The 19,776-nt window shown below is 44.0% G+C and overlaps 1 protein-coding gene across 4 annotated transcripts in view; it reads left to right on the forward strand.

Annotated features, from left to right (window-relative positions):
• Ntrk3 (neurotrophic receptor tyrosine kinase 3) overlaps positions 1-19,776 on the forward strand; it is a 377,921-nt gene that overhangs the window by 117,081 nt on the left and 241,064 nt on the right. For all 4 annotated transcript variants that reach the window (XM_005077774.4, XM_005077775.4, XM_005077777.4 and 1 more), the window contains exons 9-11: positions 2,347-2,370; positions 3,717-3,781; positions 4,668-4,770. In XM_005077774.4, the coding sequence (XP_005077831.1) occupies positions 2,347-2,370; positions 3,717-3,781; positions 4,668-4,770 (192 nt within the window). The remainder of the gene's footprint in view (positions 1-2,346; positions 2,371-3,716; positions 3,782-4,667; positions 4,771-19,776) is intronic.

Below are 19,776 nucleotides of genomic sequence, written 5' to 3' on the forward strand. Positions count from 1 at the left end.
AATGCATCGGTGTGGAGCTGGAGGTGTGACTCACTGGTAGAGGATTTGCTTAGATAGCACCAGGGACTGGTGGCGCGGTTTGGTGGTAGAGGGCTTGCCCAGCATGTGTGAGGCTCTGGATTCCATTTTTAGCAACACATATAATCCCTCAAGATGCAGGCAGACCTTATGAATCAGAAACTCTGGGATAAGGACTACTAGTCCTGATGTGATTTTACTTCACTTTAAAATAAGTTGGGCTCTAAAAAGGGCAAGAGTTACAAAACACTACAAAGAACCTTCTTCCCTTCACTAGGCCTCCACAGATGTCACTGTCATTCAGCCACAATCCGGGACTCAGAACCAGGACATGGACCTTGGCTTAACAGCATTACCTAATTTATAGACTGTTGACATGTGGTCAGTGGCCCCATCAGTGTTTTGTGGGATCACACCCATCAAATTTAGTTGCCACGCCATAACCTCAGTTCCTTCGATTCTGTGATAGGTCCTTCCTCTGCAGAAAAGTCTCTAGTTACTACAGACTTCATCTTATTTATTTCTCATGATTAAATTCCACTTTTGTATTTTCCTTTCCTCGTTTTTCTCCCCCCCACCCCGCTCTCTCTCATAAGAGCATCATGGAAATATTTCTCCACTCTTTTTGGTCCATCCTGTTGAAGAATGTAGGATGTTGCCATGGCTTATCAGTGGGGAGGTCAACTTAATAACTTAATCACTTGGTCAAGATGCTGTTTGCTGAAGTTCTCCACTGCACAGTGACTTATTTCACCCTTAGTTATTCAGAATAAGGATTTGAAAAGACACAAATAGCTCATTTCTCATCATCTCTTCATATAGCAATGTTAACATTCATTGATGATTCTTGCCTGAGCATTTATTGGTATTCACCGAATGATGGTGATTTCTGCTTCCATCCTTCCATTTATTAGTTGGAACTCTACTGTGAAGAAGAGATTCGCCCACTCACATGCTCAGTTATACACTGGTATATATAACAGATTTGTGGGTGTTTTTGCCATTCCTGTATTTGTTGTCTAGGTTTGTCATAGCAAAGTGTTATAGACTGGGTTTCTTAAATAGTGAAAGTCCATTTTATCACAGTTCTGGAGCTTGAGACTATGAGACCAACTGTTGTCAGGCTTGCTTTCTTCCAAGGGCCCTCTCCTTGGCTTGTAGGTGTGTCTTTTCTGCATCTTTACTTAGCGTTCCCTCTAAGCACATCTGTGTTCTAATCTCTTCTTATTTGGACCCCAAATGGCCTCCTTTTCATTTATGCACCTTATCTCCAGATACAGTGACATTCTCAAGTACTGGGTTACAATTTAGTCATGTGGATTGTGAGGTAACATGGTGCAGTCTATAACACATCACGACTCTAATTTGTTGCTCAGATTATCAAACATTTCACCCGTGCATCACTGCCTGCTTTCTCTTTCCAGGACCATATATCTTCAAGCGCTTTCTTGTTTCCAGGTGCCACAAGCTGCCCCAAGAACATCTTTCATTTTTCCATCCCAGATACGAATTAGTCCATTCCTGTAAGAAATTCTCATTCCTCTCAGTGGAGGATGGTGCCAGTCACCTCCCTTTTGTGCTCAAGTAGGAACAGTGCTGGTAGAGTGCTTAAGATCCCAGTCTTAGATTAGAATCAACTCCAATCTCCTTCTAGATGAATGGTATTCAATTAGTTAATCTCTACAACTCGCTGTTCATTCTCTAGGATTTTATAAGGCTTGAATGACAATAACACCTGAAGCACTGATCAGAGCCCCTTAATGCCCAGTTCAGGATTAGCTTTCATTACTGGGGCTGCCATTTCTATAAGTCAAAGTTCATATAACACGTGTCCACATGGATGATTAGATTCTGGCAGAGTGGGGGCTCCCAAACTAAGATAGTGACTATTAGCGTTGCCTACACATATTGAGGGAAGGAAGTTCATTTAGTGCTAATGCTGCAGCTGCTTTGAAGTGCCATCCCCAGTGTTCTAGTACCGAAAGAGGGACAGCTGTGGACAGGGATGTGGCCAGGGCCTTAGTTCTTTGCCTCACAATGAAACTGGCTTGGTTGTTAGCTCACAGGTGGTCTTCCTTCTTTGAGACAAGGAAATGCGTCTGTACAGTTTCCATTTGGAGGACTATTCCCTGAAGAGGTTGTGCAGTGGTTGGAGAGGGTAACTTAGGAAGGGTCTGTGTGCTCCTTGCTGTTGGAATGGAGAATTGTGGGAAGTGGGAGAGGTCACTGCTAGTAGGTTGCTGTCATATATATATGTCAAATATATAATGATATTTTTGTTGTTATTATATTTGTTAATTACCTCTTTGTTCTTTTTTTCCCCCCCAGAAAGCACAGATTTCTTTGACTTTGGTAAGTCTGCTTGACTTTGGGTTTGAAACTCTTTTGTCCTGATAGTTTGGGGACTGTTAAATTCAGACTGCCCTCTTGCCTAGTTGCTCTTCCCAGCCCCTTGGCAGCTGAGGGCGTATTATGAAAAGGAAGAAGTCCCAGACCCACTTTTCCTGGGTAGTTGCCCTGGACCACAGTTTCTTCTACAGGATTACCAACTCCCTCCCTCGTTCTGTTCTGGGATTAAATAAAGGATTAGGCAGCATTCTGCCACTGAGCTATATCCACACTTTTCCTCACTCAGGGCATTTTCTAAGGCGTGACCATATAGCCAATCTCTCTACCTGGCTGAAAAGGGGCTGCAGGAGGTGAACAATAGGTTTCACGTGCTTAGATAGACTTCCATTGATCATCTCAGAGAAAATGTAGAGCCTGTATACTTGCCTGTGTTTCTCACCTGCCTTAGGAGATCAAGCATTTGGCTAGAACCTATCTTGGGTAGAACTGTGGTTTCTCAGGGGATATCATGTCCTTGAGTGGCATCACTGAAGCCCAGTTTATAATGGAGTTGAGGGTAGCTCTGGACATTTGAATGAGTTGGGGTTTGACTTTCTTTTTCATTACTCCCCCATGATAGGAGCAGCAGCAACCATTGCCATTTCTTCCCAATTGGGCCTGAAATTGGTCAGAAATGTTTGAACAATCTTATTTAGGAACACCCTGGCCATTTGGCACAAGTCTAAATGCCAACTGTGACTCATTCACTTGTTCTTGGTCATGAAAAACAACTTATAATCCCACAGGTATTCCTTAAGAGAATTCAGAGCTGGGACCATTTCTTGCAAGGAAATGATGGTAGATAGAGGATGACCATCAGTGGAGTTTTCTGGTCGATTGAATATTGTTAATTTCCAACTGCCATCGGGTTCTGAAATCAGTCTTAGGGGAATGGCTGGAAGGCTGTTCATTAAGATGTGAGCCCTACTTTTACTGAGGAGTTAGAGTGAAACAGGGAAGGATTGAGACAGAAAGGGAGAATGGAAGAGGTGCCCTAAACAAGGGATAACAATGCCAGTGATGGCTGCTGCCACTGGTAAAATCTAATCCCCAGGCTTTCATCATTCCTGTAGAGTACTTCAGAGTGGTGTGTTCTCTAGGCTGGGGTTAGGAGGTCTGCATTTTTTTGAGATTTTGTGGTAGCACTGCATGAGGCAGGTAGATATTCTGGGACTCACTCAGTCCCTGGGGGTATCTGCTCAGTTAGGAGGGTGCCTTTAGGGACCTGCTTCCCAAGGACAGGGCAGGTATTAGCAGGGGCTTCTGGCTGGTAAGTTAACCACCATCCTCTCCTTTGCGTTTCTTTTCAGAGTCTGACACGAGCCCTACACCTCCTATCACTGTGACCCACAAACCAGAGGAAGACACTTTTGGGGTGAGTTTTTTCCTCACTGAAGGGCAGAGTCCTTTTCAGGCTTCATTCGAGGTGCTAACTTTCCTACAAAGTCTCTTACTTGGAGCCTCAGTAACAATCAATGGTAGAAAAAAAATGCGCAGTGAGGAATAATTTCCTTTGAGGTGGTTTGAACTGTCCTTGTTTGATGGGAGTGCCTCATTGTTTGAAGAGGCCTTTGAGGACCAGCCCCAAGCCCCAGGGCTAGGAAGAGAACAGTTTGAGATTCCCAGTCTGTTGTGAGCCAGGCCCAGTGGGCTTGCAAAGCCTACTAACTGGGCAAACCTTCTACAAAACCTTAAATTACTCAGAGAATCTCTGTGGCTAGGTTTCCCACGCCTGTCTCAGAGTCTGAGGCCTTCCTGGGGAGAAGAAAGGAGGAGTCTTTTGCGTCCAGAACTCCTAGACCTCTCTGAGTAGAAATACTATGTAAAGATTTCAGTGGAAAGATACCGAATTTACTTGCTGATTAAAATCCTGGGCAGAAGTTTCTCTCAGATTGCTATTACAATCCTAGAATGGCCTCCAGATAAGAGGGGCTAAGAGTATTGAATCAGGGAATCTCCTGCAACCAAACTTATTAATTTATATTTTTTGAATAAAAAATTTAAAATTCTCTTAGGGGCTCATAAGCCACTTCTAAAGACTTTCCTCTGGGGTTGCCCAATGTTTTGACATTGTGTCGTGGCATTTTTATATGCACAGGTATCCTTTGGTGCACATGGCATGTAGCTTACAGGCTGCATACACCTAGGTAGCAGTGATTTTCTGCTAAAACTGGCTGGTTCTCATTGGGCTCACACATTACTTTTGAGGCTCTGAGGCTTCCTGTCAGTGCTCCTGACCACTTCTGTTTGACTCCTAATAGGTATCCATAGCAGTTGGACTTGCTGCCTTTGCCTGTGTCCTTCTGGTGGTTCTCTTTATCATGATCAACAAGTATGGTCGCCGGTCCAAATTTGGAATGAAGGGTAAGATGGCACCAAGTTCTGTCTTGGAAAGCATAGCTCCTTTTCATCAGAAGGTGCTGTATACGCTTCCATGTATTCTCTGAGATTGTCTCTGGTCATTGGATCTCAGTAGTCCCGGTGGAGACCCCTCTTTGTACCCTGTTCTGGGTAATTATGAACTGAAGACTGTGTTGGCATCTATGGGAACCAAAAAGGGATGCTGAAAACTGCTGGTTGCTTAAATGGACTTGTGTGATGAGGACAGTTTGAGCAGGAAGTTGGGTATGAGGCAAATGGCAGTTTCTTTTCATTAGTGACTTTTTTTTCTCGTCTGTACCTGTCTTTGGAATCACGTTGTGACTTAGCACAGTGAGCTGGAGGGTGGTGAACTCTGGTATTGAAAAGCTGCCTGTGCTGCTGCTGTAGCTCAGCACGTAGCTCTGCATAGAGTCCCGGAATGGATGCCAAGAGCAACACAGTTTCTAAATCTGCTGGCCAGCTTCCATGTACAGAGTGCGGGACCCCAGTATGGTAGAAGGGGAGTCTGGGATGTGGTGTTCTGCCAAAGCTCCTGTGAGACATCTGGCACGAAAGGGGTTAACATGGTAACTTAGCATCCACCTGAATTGCCTCAGAGATGGATGTGGCCAAATAATTTGAAAGAAACTGGGTACTACCGATTACAGAATTGAAACCTGATTTTCAAGATGTCTTCCCGGCCGGAGCTGTCATGCGTGGCTGATGTTGGCAGAGGTGAGTAGGGAGGTAGAATTAAAGGTTACCTAAGCAACATTCATGCTGATGTTTGCTGGTGACATTATGAAATTCAGAAAGAGGAACTCCTAAGGCTTTAATACTAGAAGCTAGTTTCTGTGGCAGGAGTCCTGACCTTGGGGCTCAGGGATTAAAGCAGAGAACATGGCAGTGGCATTTACAGGAACAGCTTTCCATGGATTCATATGCAAAAAGAAGATTGAGTGACTGTACATGGTAAAGGGCTGAGTGTACATGAAAAGAGCTATATTTAATTATATTCTCAAGATTCTCCTTTAAAAATTAGGAGCACTAGCATACAGAGCTACCCAGAGGTGACTAATGGGTTGAAATGTGGGGCGAGATAGTCTGGTCTTCCTGGAGTCTTCTGCTTCTGGACTCTTTGCTTTTGATGAATTTGATTAAGTCATGGATGAAGGCAAGCCAAGTTTTCTTCTATTTCTCTGCCTTCCTCTCTTCATCCTTCTCTTTCCCATTTCCTACACCCTTTCCTCCCTCCTCTCCTCTTGTTCCTTCTATCCTTCCCTCTTCCTCATCTTCCTTCCTCTTTTCCTGTTTTGTGGCAGTCAGGATTGAACTTAGGGGCCTCACGAATGGTAGGTAATTGTTCTACCTTTGAATTATATATCCAGTGTTTGTGAGTAATTTGAAATATTTTGACCAAGAGGAATACATATGCTGGTAATTTCCAAAGAGGAAATAGGTTTTTAATGGCTCAAACAAGTCCAGACTACTTTTAGGCACTTTGATTGAAGACACTTTTTCTGCCAGTACTTACCATTTGTCAAGCAGAGCTCCCCAGGTTTAGATGGGATGGCTGCTGAGTGAGTCAAAGCCTTCTGTTTTGGGTAATCCTTGGGCCCTTGGCTGTGAGCACTGATGCTACATATACATAATACATACACACATACATACATACATACATACATACATACATACATACATATTTTTTTTCTGCAACCTTTTCCTTGTTCTCCACAAGAAAACATCAGGATGTAGACTGAAAGGAGGAATGGGGCATTATTGTTCTTCCCCCAAGGAGGCGTACCAGCAGCTGAGACCCTGAAACAGGCTTGGCAGTGATGTGAGAGCAGATTTTATCTATTAATTGTCATCCTGTTTCTGGAACAGTGTGTCCCGTGTTGGATGGATTGGGCAGCATTCAGGGCGGTGTCTCCCCTCAGCTTCTCCCATCCCCTGATCTCCTTTTCCAGGCTGAGCTGCCTTATATAGTCCTGGTGTGTCAAGGAGGCTATGTCCTCACAGGTAGAAGTAAAGCATCTCCTTTTCTAAAGTCAGGCAACTTGAAACTAGGGGCAAATGGAGAGAGATGGCGTGTTCAAGACTATTTAGAATTAATCTTGCATCTCTCTGATCTTGATCATAATTCCATTTTATTTAGGTTTCACCTCATTTTAGAGTCAATAAACAGATGCCATATGCCACAAATAATTTTAATCTTTGGTTGTCAATGAACGTTACTTTCAATTTTAATTGCTATGACCAGATCACTAACAAGATTTAAAAAAAATTTTTATTCGTGTTTTGAAGTTCATCATGGTTGGAGGGTCTGATAGAGTTCATAGGGGTGGGAACAGATGGCTGTGTCTGCTGGGTCCACTTACTTCTCAGCTCACCGTGATGGAGAGACTAATCTCCTCTTTTAAACCTTCTGCCCATGGGATGATGTCACTCAAATTGTAAGTGGGTTATTCTTCCTCAGTTCTCTCTGAAACATATTTACTGACACTTCCAAGGTGGCCTCAATCTCTTAGGCGATTCTAAGGCCAGTCGAGTTGATACTAGAGGCTATGACACTGAGCATCCAAGTCTAGAGGGGGAAGAGTGACAGCATGCATTCCTGAAGGCTTCCGGTTCCGCCTTAGGTGAACCCCATCTCTTTACATGCACTCTCTTTTCAGACTTGGAATTTCAAATCTGGGTGAGAATCCATATTTGCTCTGTGACTTCCATATGGTTCCTTACTTTCTCCGAGCCTCTATTTCCTTAAGTGTAAGTTAGAAATACTACCACTTAGCTTTGGGGTTGTTAGTGCTGTAATATGTAGGTAATTGGTTGTGTTAGTTAGCTTCCCACTGCTGTGACAAAATACTTTAGGAAATCAACATATTGGAGGAAGAGTTACTTTTGGACGATGGTTTTGAGGGACTTTAATTCACTGATACTCGGTTCATCATTGTGATGGAGCATGGAAGGGGCGGGTACTCACTTCATAGTGGCATGGAAGCCAAGAGAAAGACAGGAGGAGACTGAAATCCCAATATCTATTTCAAGTCATATTGCTAATGACCTAACTTCCTCCTTCTAGGCTCCACCCAATCAAGGTCCTGCCACTTCCTGTTAGTGTCACAGGCTGGTGTCCAAGCCTATAGCACAGTGTCTTCAAGGACATTGGGATCTACATCCTAGGACTGGCATATAAAGGGTTTCCATGTCTTTCATTTCCCTCTTATTTCTTTTCTTGATGTATTAGTCTTCCTAGACCCCTTTTAATGTCCTTTTGTGGAAATATAGCCCCCAAGACTCCATCATGAACCTCTTTGTTTCAGACAGTATGCAGTAGTAAAAATGTCCTTATTACACACTGCCCACAGTGCATTCTCATTTTTTCCCCTCACATATCATCTGTCTGTCCTCCTAGGCCGGGAGCAACTTATGGCAGAACCCATCGATCACTTAGCCCAGCGTGCCAGAAACTTCATGCTGCATTCGATGGATGTTTGAACTTAGAAATGAACAGCATCCTTTTTATGCATTTCATTTGCTTTTTAAATTTTTTTGAAGGTCTTGCTGTGTAGCCCAGGATGGACTCTAATTTGTTATGTAGCCCAAACAGTCTTTGAATTCATAATCTTCTTGCCTTAGCCTCCAGAGTTCTGCGATCTAACAGGCCTTGCTTATTTTAGTTTCAATAGTGAAAAGAAAGAGTTTATTAATCTGTAAAGAGCTAGTCTGGGCTAATTTAGAAGTCTGAGGACTTTGGGAGTGGGAGAAGATTGGAAGTTGCTCATACACAAGTCCTGCCATCTACACCCTGAGGGCAACAGGCAATAGCACATGGATATGGAGAAGCAATTGAAATGTTCATTACCTTCTGAGAAATAAGATGAACAGAAAAACACAAAGATGAATGAATAAAACACTCACATTTCAACTATTTAAACTCTCTAGGATTTTATTTTATATTTTCTTTGAATGTTGTATTCTTAGCGCAAAGTAAACATGGTGGATATGATGAAAACCCTGTTAACTACCACCTCTGACCCTGTTCCCAGTAGGTAGCTATTGACCTGGGCCTAGCAGGCACCTGCCAGTTCTCTTGTCTTTGTCTTCCTCTGTATCTTTTCTTTTACATGTTGCTCCTATTCTTAAATGCCAACCCTCTGCTAAGGGCTATTCCCCAACAAATCCAGATCCCATATGTGGCTAAATTGGCAGCCACCTCTACTAAATGATAACACTGTGTTAGAGACTGGTAACCAGTTCATTTTTGTATTTCTAGGTACATGTGCACATATACGTGTAGATATCTCTGTGAATACCCATGTGTAGACTTATACATGCCATATATTTGAGCACATTTGCAAAAATGTATTACTCTGTGCGTTTTAGTTTAAATGCATGTTTTTTTACCTCTAACTTGCCTGCCTACTGACTCACCAGGTGTCTCAGAACTGCCCATGGATTTGGGTGGGCACCCACTTTACGGACGATGAGCACCTTAGTCAGATCTTATAGACATGAATGGGAAGTGTAATGTCTCAGGCCCTTCTTTAATGACTTCCAACTCATCCATCAAAGTCTTGGCCTGGGAGTGTGAGCTCATCTTCTTTTGGAATCGTAAAGGTTTTTAAATGATGCTGAGCATACGGCAGGGGTTTCTCTCTGCTACTGATGAAGCGCAGTGCCCCAGCCTGGCAGGCCTGATCCGTGAAGTGTCTGTATGGCCTGGGATGGAACCAATCAGACAGACCTCCTACTGGAGCATGGCTCTGCAGGAGCTCTCTCCCCACTGTGCTAGGCCTTCACTCTTTGATTGCCAAATCCTGGGGTGGCCAGGCTGGGTGTGGGGTGAGTGCTGTGGGGTGCAGGGCAGGAGCTGTTTATTGGAAACCCAGTAATGTACAAAATTATTTCAGAGTTTTAACAGCAATTACGTTGTACTAGGTGCTTGCTGGCCTAGGAGAGAGAAAGGGTTTGGAATGTATGACAAGCTCATCCTCACAAAATAATTTAAAATTAGATATTAGGAGACTGGGACTATGATCTGGCTGGGTTCCCACATCAGAAGAAACTGTGGCTCAGAAGAGGGGCTGACTTGTTCTGGTTGTTAGGTTAGGGCAAGCTGGGTAGAGAACCCCCTACCTACAGCTTCCCTCCTTTGTGTCAGTGGTCCTATTGTGAGCATCCCCACCGCAAATGACATCTTCCTGTCACATCCTTGTTAGAACAACAGCCAGATAAAGTGCTAATGTGTCTGAACAACACTGAAACACATACTCTTATTTTCACATAGGGTGAAATCATTTTGAAAAGAGGAACTGTGTGGTCTTAAAACATGACCACTGAAGTTCAGAGATGATTACGAGTGTCAACTCCATACTTCTTGGCTTTCTGATATTCCCTCAGAGAAAGCAGCTGTATGCATTCATATAGCTGACAACAGATTTTGGGTTTATTAGGATGATGCTCCCATTGTGTAGAGGAGGAAACTGAGACCCGAGACATGCAGTAGGAAGCCAGAGCCCAGAGCTGCCTAGAGTACCTGGTTCTGCTTCCTTATGGACTAGGTGAGTGCAAAGGACCTAAGAAGGTCTGGGTAATGTAACCGGGTGGTGAACAGATCAGCTTGCTTCTTTCAATGCCTCATCTAGTTATCTTTGAATGGCATTCCCCTTGAAAACGGTTTTCAAGTCCACCTGTTAGGAACTCTGTTTGGTCACCATGGGACACACCTGGTTTTGGGGACAGGCAGGAATGGAAGGAGTCTCAGTTTTGTTCCCCAGATTGAGAAACTTTCCTTCATTTCATTCTGTACACTAAAACTGGAAGGAAAGGCAGAGGGGAGTCAAGAAGCATGGCTTGGACTTCCCATAACGCCCTAAGTGCTTCATCAGCCAACTTGCTTTAGCAGTGAGCTGTGTGCTTGTGGCCCTGATGGGTCCGTGGGTGACCAGGAGCTTACAGGGCTGTTCCATTGTAAATTAGAGTTGGTTAATAGGTACTTATAGTAAAGTGGTTGCCTATTTGATTACGATGGGGAAGTATTAACATTTCCCCCATAAGCAGATGGTAACTATCCTCTGAGCGGATGGTAGGATCATGCCAGAGTCTTGATTTGGAAGGACTCACTGCTGCCAGAAGATCTTGGGAGCTGCTGCTGTTACAGGGAGTGTTGCTGCCATTCCTCTGGTTCAATCACTCAGTTAAGGAGGAATTAGACTCAGGAGGAGTCATTTCTGATTTTTCTCCTGGCCTTGAGGTATTGGACTGAGAAAGGTTTTCTCCAGGTGGATGGACGGGGAACGTGGGGGAGTTTTAGTATCTTAAGCTTGATGCACTCCTGGTGTTATTTCTCATGGGATAGCATGACCATGTGTCTACTGCTGTGGATGCAGAGCAGGGGAGTTAGTATAAGGAGAGTGTGTAGGAACATGCTGTGGTTAGGAGACCCTGGAGGCTTTTAGAGGGGGCCTGGATCCTGAATGGACATGTCACTGATGGTATGGATTCACAGTTGCTTCCTTTGCTGTGTGACATATACTGTTGTGAAGTCTGTTTAACAGGAGACTGGAAACTAAGAGCTGTGCATGTCAGAAATGAAACTGGAGAAGGAGTTTGGTTTTCTGATTTGCTGTGATGTGATGTGTCCAGTCCTTCCTAATGTTTGTTTTCTTTTCTTTTTTACTTCTTGGCCTGTATGCTCTTCCAAATTGATATGTGCCATAGAGCAAGGTGATCTTGGCCCCTACAAGTATCTTGTACTTAGGGTTCTGGGCTTGGGACCCTTGAAATAAGGTGACTCTTTGGACATGAGTTCGAGGGTGCCCTTCTGCTTTGCTTCCTGTTTCAGCTGTCTTTTTCTGACCCTTATATTGTCTTCTCTTTCCTTGCCTTAGATACTTTTGGAGACCCCCCTAAATGACTCTTGGCATTTGGGCCTGCCTTAGTTAAATAGGTTAGGTCGTGACAAGTCCGTTCCCCTGCCTTGACATCACTGCGAAGATTGTCTGAGGACAAAGCCTTGCTCTGCTTGAAGACTAAGTCTAGCTGTGGTTTTCTTCCAGACAGTTAGGAGGTAGCATATATTGTTTCCTGGCATGCCTTTGCTGCCCTGTCTTTTGTGGGACTTTTCAGGTGTGAATCGTCCCAGAGGTCCCTTGCCGGTCATCCGTGGTTGTGCTGAGGCCTAGCTGCTCCACTCCTCCCTTGCCTAACTCTCTGAGATTTGGGAGCCAAGTGTTCTCCAGTTCTGATTTTTTGCACATGGAGAGAAATCTCTGGATGTGGAGTGTGTCACAAGATGTTTTCCTCCAGGGATACCTGCTGGCTGCTCTGTTCTTGGCAGACCACTGTATCCTGTTCAGCGGTGCCAAGGATAGCCAGTATGCTTGGCTCTACACTCAAAAGCTATTTCCTCTCGGATTTGTTGAATGCTGGCAGTACAGTGCAGTGCTTGCTAATCCATGGCATTGTACCTGGTCCCCATAGGGTTAACAGGCTTTTGATAGCTTAGTTTAGAAGTTTCAACCTTTTGTCTCCAGACACTCCTGTAACACATGATGGTCACATGTCTTAAGTCTGTGGGTGTAACCTGGCTCTCCCAGAAGTCTTGGGCTCACAATAATTTTACACCCAAGAAAAATACATCAGAAGATGTGTTAACAAATGGGATTTTTTAGAACTAGGAATGAAAGCAACCTCATGTTAATTTTTGCTCTTAAAATATCCACACACTTTTGTATTTTATTATCTATTAAATTCATGGTGACATATCCGTCATGCTAGTCCATCCTACTGAATGTATCATGTCATGGTACCAAGATGGAATGCCAAGAAGGTTGGGGGCTGCCAATCTTGACTTTCTCACGGTGTTCTTTACCCAAGATGGCCTTTGACCCTGCAAAGTCAAGTGACAGAATCTGCTCCAGGAGAACCCCACCTCTGTTCTCATGACACGTTTCTTTCCCTGCATGCAACTTCTCTGGTGGCCCTTGGGACTTTAGTTTGCCTGGAGGAGGTGTTTAGCTTTGCCTAATGAAAAACTGTCATGTGGCTGGAGTGTCTATGCTGTGTTATGCAGCCCAGTTTCCTGTGAACTAAGCTTCAGGACATCTAAAGAAGCCACAGGCAGCAAACCAGATAGGGTGAAACAAGGGCCAGTTGGAAAACACAACTTGGGATTAGGGAAAAACAAACAAACCAAAACATCAACAACAACATCAACAAAAAACAATAGGTTCTCTTAAAAATCACCACAGAGCCAAGTGCTGCGAATGCTCCTTCAAGTTCCTTCTGGTCTCCAGCTCCCAGGCTGCTCTCTCAGCATCCAGGTGTGTCTGCCACCTGCTCCAGACCCCGATCTTCCAAGGGACATGAGCAAGAGCCCGAGTTGATCAGTTGCCATCTCTTGGTCTCAAAAGGCTTAAGGACGCCTTCTCTATTCGTCACTTGGTGGCATGCTTAGCGAGCAACCAGTTGAGTTTCCATTGTGCCTACCACTTTATTCCCTTCCTCGACTAAAGGGGTGCACCCACAAACCAGAGAGGGATTCATCCACGGGCTTCCTCATGCAAAGCACCTAAGTTACCTAATTTGCGGGGCACAACAGTGAATGTTCAACAAGTATTAAAATTCTAAGCAGCTGTAGCAGAATATTAAGGCCAAGTGCGGGGCTTTTCGCATGTGGAGTCAGGTCTACACCTGGCGGGAGGCCAGTGATGCTCCTTTAAATACAAATTCCAGCATGGCTCAGGTTCTGGCTTCTTTATAATTTCCTGACTAGTTATGAATGAAGTTATACTTCTATGCTTCTTTTTGCAAGCAGAAGTAAGAATATCAGCTGAATTTTTGCTTCTAATTACAGTAGGGCATGGGGGAATTGAGCATTTATTAATGACCTACTCTGTGGCGTATGCCAAATATGTCTATTTTTATTTCTTGTGTGTACATATGTTTGTATTTATGTGTATGCATATGCACTTGTATGTATGTGGAGGCCAGAGGTCAACCTCAGCCTTGGATGTTGTTCAGGAGGACCTGTCAACCTACTTTGTGAGATAAGCTCTCTCAATTAGTCTAGGCTGACTGGTCAGCAAGCCCCAGAGATTTGCTTGTCTTAGCCATCTAATGCTGGGATTATAAGACACACCACCTTGCTTAGCCTCATGGGATCTGGTGATCCAATGCAGGTCTTTATTCTTGCATAGCTGGTGCTCTGCACACTGAGTTGTCTCTAAAACCAAATATATCTTATAATAATGGGTCTTTATAGTTGATTATGATTCCCATTTGCTTATAGTGATTAATTTGCTCAGCTATATTCCTGGAAAGGGTCAGGGCAAGAATTTGAGTGAACTCACCCTCACTCAGTAGTTCTCAGGCTTAACAACACATTTCAACCTTGATGAAATTGTGTAAATACTAGAACCCAGGCCAAACCCTGGCTTCTTTAAATTGGGCACGAGTATTCCTTTTTTAAAAAAATGCAATTGGTTATTTTAACATCCAGTGCAGACTAGGATGAGGAACAATAGTTTAAATTCAAGACACATGGGCATATGTCACTAGGTCCATTGGTCAGCTAAGTGGTCCACACACCAGCTGGTCTGACTGTCTTGGAGCTTTTAAGTGCAGTGCTTGGGATCTACCCCACAACCACCTTATCAACGCTGAGATAAGTAAGGGAACAGCCTTTTTGTTATGGGATCCCAGTATTTTCCTGACTTTGAAAGTCAGTATCCTGCCTATATGGAATGTGGGAATGTGGGCATGACCCTTAGGGAATTCTGTGCACCTGTTATAAGGCAGGTTCTGATTTAATGGGCATGGGGATGGGTTGAGAATCAGGCTTTCTGTAAGCTTCTGGAAGACTCTGTCCTGTGAACCTTCCTTCCAGCCACAGGGGCCAAACCAGTGATGAGTGAATGCATCGGGCCTGGGACTAGGGAGTTAGATTCCTGTCTCTGCTCTGAATTTTTCTTCCTGTGTGGTGTTTTAAAAAAGTGAATCTCCCTCAAAGGTTTACTGACTATAGGACTATAAAAAAAGTCACTATTTACAGCCTCCAGTTTAAGTAAATAAACCAGTCATTGTCTAAAGCAATGGCTATGGTGGCTTTCTAAGTTCAAAACTTCCACCTTGTTTCCTGTAAGGATACATAGGACACTGTGTCTGTTGGTCTTAGTGACCACCGTGGATGGGGTCAGTCAGTTAACACTGATGTTCTCCACTAAAGTGGGAGCTGGGACCAGAGCCCCAAGGACAGTGGGTGACAATTAGGCATTCCCACCACAGAATCCCTGGTGCTGCTGGTAAATCGTGGCTGTTGTGGCAAGTTTTCTGTCCTTTCTGTCTGATTGTGCAGGCGATGTTGGGATATATTAGTTATTTTTCTTCATTACTGTGACAGAATCTCCCAGAAAAACAGTTTAGGGGAGGGAGGGGTTGCTTCAGTTTCCAGGTTGAGGGTACAGTCTATTACAGCAGGGAAGGCAGGGTGGCAGAAGTGGCTTGTGTTGATAGACCTGGGGAGGGGGGACATAGGGAGGGGAGACACAGACACACAGACAAACACACACACAGAGACACACAGACACACACAGAAACTGAGAGGGGTGAAGAGAGAGACATAGAGAAGTAAGACAGAGAGAGAGAGAGACGTAGAGAGCTAAGAGACAGAGAAAGAAAGACTTAAAGAGATAAGACAGCAGATATATATGATATGGGGGGAAGGGGTTACCAAGCCCTAAGACCTGTTCCTCCCCTAGTGACCCAGCCTTTCAAAACAGCACCACCATCTGGGGACCAGGTGTCCAAACACAAGAACCTGTAGGGGGACATTTAACCCTCAGACCATAACAGGAGGCGACTGGGAACTGAAGCATGGTCTGGAGAGGATCAAGGCAGGTCTTCACAGGCAGAGGAGGCCCCATGGTGGACTTCCCAGGCATCCTGCCAGCCTCAGAGATGCTGTCCCTGGTAATGGCGGGGATCTCGTTCTTCTTGGTTGTGCTGCTGCGGTGGAAGGTATTTGCACTGGAAGCCTGCCTGCCCTCTAATGTACTGTGGAATAAGAGTCGCGTAGCTGGCCAAAGAATGGAATTGTTTCTTTATCAATCCTGGGCGTGCCAAGCCTCTCTACCTGACAGGCATCTTGAGTTCAAAGGGGCCTCTGTGCATTGTGGCTGGCTGTGCAAACCTGTTCCCAGGCAGGGGGAGAATGTCAAAGTCTGTCTACCTGCCAGCAGGTCTTGACGTGCAGCCGGAGGAGGGTGCCTGGGAGGTTCCAGAAACTGCCTTTTAAAGTGAATTCTTCCAAATAAATCTAGTTCAGTTTGTTGGCTTTGGTTTACTCGAGGGTTTTAGGGAGGGGCGCCCTGGCATTGACCTGGCCTCTAGGCGGTGTGGGCAGGGTTTGGGCGCTATTATTAGCTGGTATGTGTAGAAATGGCTCCAACAGTGCCAGTCTTCCATCCATGCTTGCTTTGCAGGGGAAAATGCTTGCCTCAGTGGGCTGTGTACCTGGCTGCCAGAAAGCAGGGGCCATTCAAGGGACACTTTCTTGCTGTTGCCGAGTGTGTAACTGGGGAATGTTTCTTGAACAGGGCTTGGCAATTTTTTTATTGAAAAACATCATGAGAACCTGAGTCCCAGGACTGGACTTCTGAGAATTTTTACCTAAAGTAATGTTCACAAATAGGTGAGCATATTCATGGGCACAGAGGTTTATTGAACTGTGAATAATGGAGCAACCTTGCTAACAGTCCCTTAGAAAGCGAACAAGAAATGAATGGCTCAGTGTATTACTGTTTACACATATAATACAATGCAGTCATGTATGCCTGTGTGCCAGAGAGCAGTGTTCTTCCTCTATGCATTGCCTTTCACTAATTTATTAATTATTTTTGAGATAGGTCTATCACCGAGCCTGTAGTTTGCCAGTTTGACTAGGTGAGCCTCAGAGATCCTTCTGTCCCTGCTTCACAAAGTTGGGGTTACAGGCACATGCAGGTGTGTGGTGTGTGTGTGTGTGTGTGTGTGTGTGCTCACACATGTGTGGGTGTGGTGTGGGAGATCTGAACTCAGCTCTCATGCTTAAATATCAAGGACTTTACACACTGAAACATCTCCCAAGCGTCAAGATGTCAGAAGTTTTTATATACTACTTTAAATATATTCTTTGAGAACTTCATGTGGGTGTACATTTTTTGTCGCTTTTACTATCCTCATCACTCCCTCCCACTCCACCACAAAGCTCTCACAACGTATATACCTCCCAACTTCATGACGACTTCTTTAAAAATAATCCACTGGGTCTAATTAGTGCTGCCTGTATGCACGTGGGCGTGAAGTCATCACCTGGAGCATGGGCAAACTACCAGTGGCCATACTGAAGAGAACAAACTCTCTTTCCTCTAGTACCCATCAGCCACCAATAACAATGCTTTAGCTAAAGTTGGGACCTCATGAGTCCTGCCCCTTTCCATGATGGATTTTTGGCTGTTTGGTTCTTGTGCAGGTCTCATACAGGTACACACAGCTTCTGGGAGTTCATGAATGTAACAGATATGTCATGTCCAGAAGACATCTCACCACAACCCTTTCTACCTTCTGGTTCTTTCCACTCCCTCTCCTGTGATATCCCCTGAGCCTTGAGCATGAGAATAGGTGTATCATTTAGGGATGCACATTGCAGTCACTTATTCTGAACCGTCTGACTTGTTATGAATCCCTGTATTAGCCACGCCCCACAGGAAAAGATGCTCTTCTGCCCAAGATTGAGAGCAACGTAAATATATGAGTATAAGTATAGATATTTAGAGGAAAGTTTGATGACATGGCCAGTAGGTTCCCTTATGACTCTAAAGAGAAATTTTCACAATAGCAAGTGTGAATTCTGTAGAGCAGTTCTCAGATCTACTCAGAAAATGGCTGCTCCCATAACAGTCATGCCACCATTACACAAGTGAGAACATCATGCCTTGAAGTCTTAGGTTTATAGCAAGCAGTCAATTGCTGGATAACACCATTGATATCATTCCTTTCCTAGCAGCCTTCATAATGCCTTCTGGAACCATGGAAACTAGCCAGTAGGGAAAAAGTTGCATCCTGAAGCCAAAGTTTGTGGTGTCTTCAGCAGTAGAGTTCTACCATATTGTTATGGTGGCAAGCCAACCCTATATTTAGGACCCTCTTACCCTCCCTGACCAATAATTCATAGGGAAGTCTCCCATGCTTGAGACATCAATTTTTAAAGAGTTTTTTTTCTGAAATCGTCCACATGCATGTAGAAATTCCTCCTTGGTCTAAAAGGAAATGTAGTAAAAGTAGCTTAAGTTTCTGACTAATTTCTTGCCATGGAGGTTGTCACTATTCTGGCATTCTTCTAGAGACGATCGATGCAGACACAGTATGAGTGATTCCCCATTGCTTTGACGTGAATTCAAGCTTGTGTTCACATTGTTCTGTGCCACATTATCTTTGCTAACAATCTGTCTTTGAGACGATTTCATTTCAGTGTATAGAGATCCTCCGCCTTCTATTTCTACAGTTGCTTGCCAGGAATGATACTGTTGAGTAATATTTATTGACATGTGAAAATGTTTACAATACATTTCCCTGTTAGAAAAGACTGCAAGCCATTTCTCTAATCCCATTTCGTTGTTGAAATAGTAAAACAAGGAGGAAGTATTTTTATATGTATACCTTGGAAAAATACAGGAAGTGTCTGGAGTTATAGCTCAGAATGTAAACAATATTTACTTTTAAGTAGTACCATTGTGAATACATACATATATATGTATATATATATCATTTACTTTTTTTCTTTCAAGTTTTCTATATTGAGCCATAAAAATCAAACAACAATAAACAAGTAAACAAACAACAGCAATAACAAAAACAGATCTGCATCTCACAAGGACATCACAGTCCTGGATGACAGCTGTGCTTCCTGGTTGGTTCAGGGCACTGACCCACCTCTCATCCAGAACACTCTGCTCCTTCATGGGATGTCATTAAGAATCATGGAACAGACACGGGCATCTCATAGTGAGTCCTCAGTCACCAGTGGTAGTGGAGGAATGATTCAGGTTCCTGGGCCACATCTCCTCACCTGAGACTCCTGTGTAGTCCCTGTGAATGTGTTGTCTTCTAAAACACCCACGGTGGCTTGCTGCTCATTAATGTTAGAGAAACTTTGACGTAGATCAAGAACTGACGAACTTTGTCATGAAGAACCAGGTGGTGAATATTTTAGACTTTGCTGGTCCTCTAGTTTTAGCTGCATCCACTCAGTGGCTACTGTAGAAAAAGAGTTGCAGACAGCATGCAAATGAATAACTGTCCTAATGAAACTTCATTTACAAAACAGGTGCCAGGTCAGAGTTATCCTGCATACCACTCTTACCGGCCCTGGCATATATTGAACTGCTAACTCTTTTACGAATTATCCAACAGGTAGGGGAACCAATAAAAACACTGCGTATTCAACAAAGAGGGTCCTGCTATAAACAGCTGCCGTTAGTTAAGTGTTCCATATGTCTGACACGTTTTAGACAGTTAAAACTATAAAGAATCTCCTCGAGAAACTAATATTGGTCTATTACAGTGAGGTAAACAATGTGATTAGCTTGAGTTTGTAAATCATTAATGGTGGGCATCTTGGTTTTTTTTTTTTTTTGGTTTTTATGAGACAGGGTTTCTCTGTATTGTTTCGGAGGCTATTGGTCCAGCCTGGCCTCGAACTCACAGAGATCCGCCTGCTTCTGCCTCCCGAGTGCTGGGATTAAAGGCGTGCACCACCACCGCCCGGCTGGTGTATGACCAATAGTGGTGTTCAGTTCCAGTGGCTGGCGATAGTTGTTGCCTTGCATGGTCAGTAACAGTAATCAGTTTGCATGGCCAGTAATGGTAGACACTTACATGGTCTTTAGTGGTGGTTATTTTGCATGGCCAGTAACAGTGGCTGGCTTGTGTGGTCAGTAATGTTGATCAGCTTTTATGGCCATT

Source organism: Mesocricetus auratus, unplaced genomic scaffold, assembly GCF_017639785.1.
Source record: "Mesocricetus auratus isolate SY011 unplaced genomic scaffold, BCM_Maur_2.0 Super-Scaffold_4256, whole genome shotgun sequence".
Taxonomy (NCBI): Eukaryota; Metazoa; Chordata; class Mammalia; order Rodentia; family Cricetidae; genus Mesocricetus; species Mesocricetus auratus.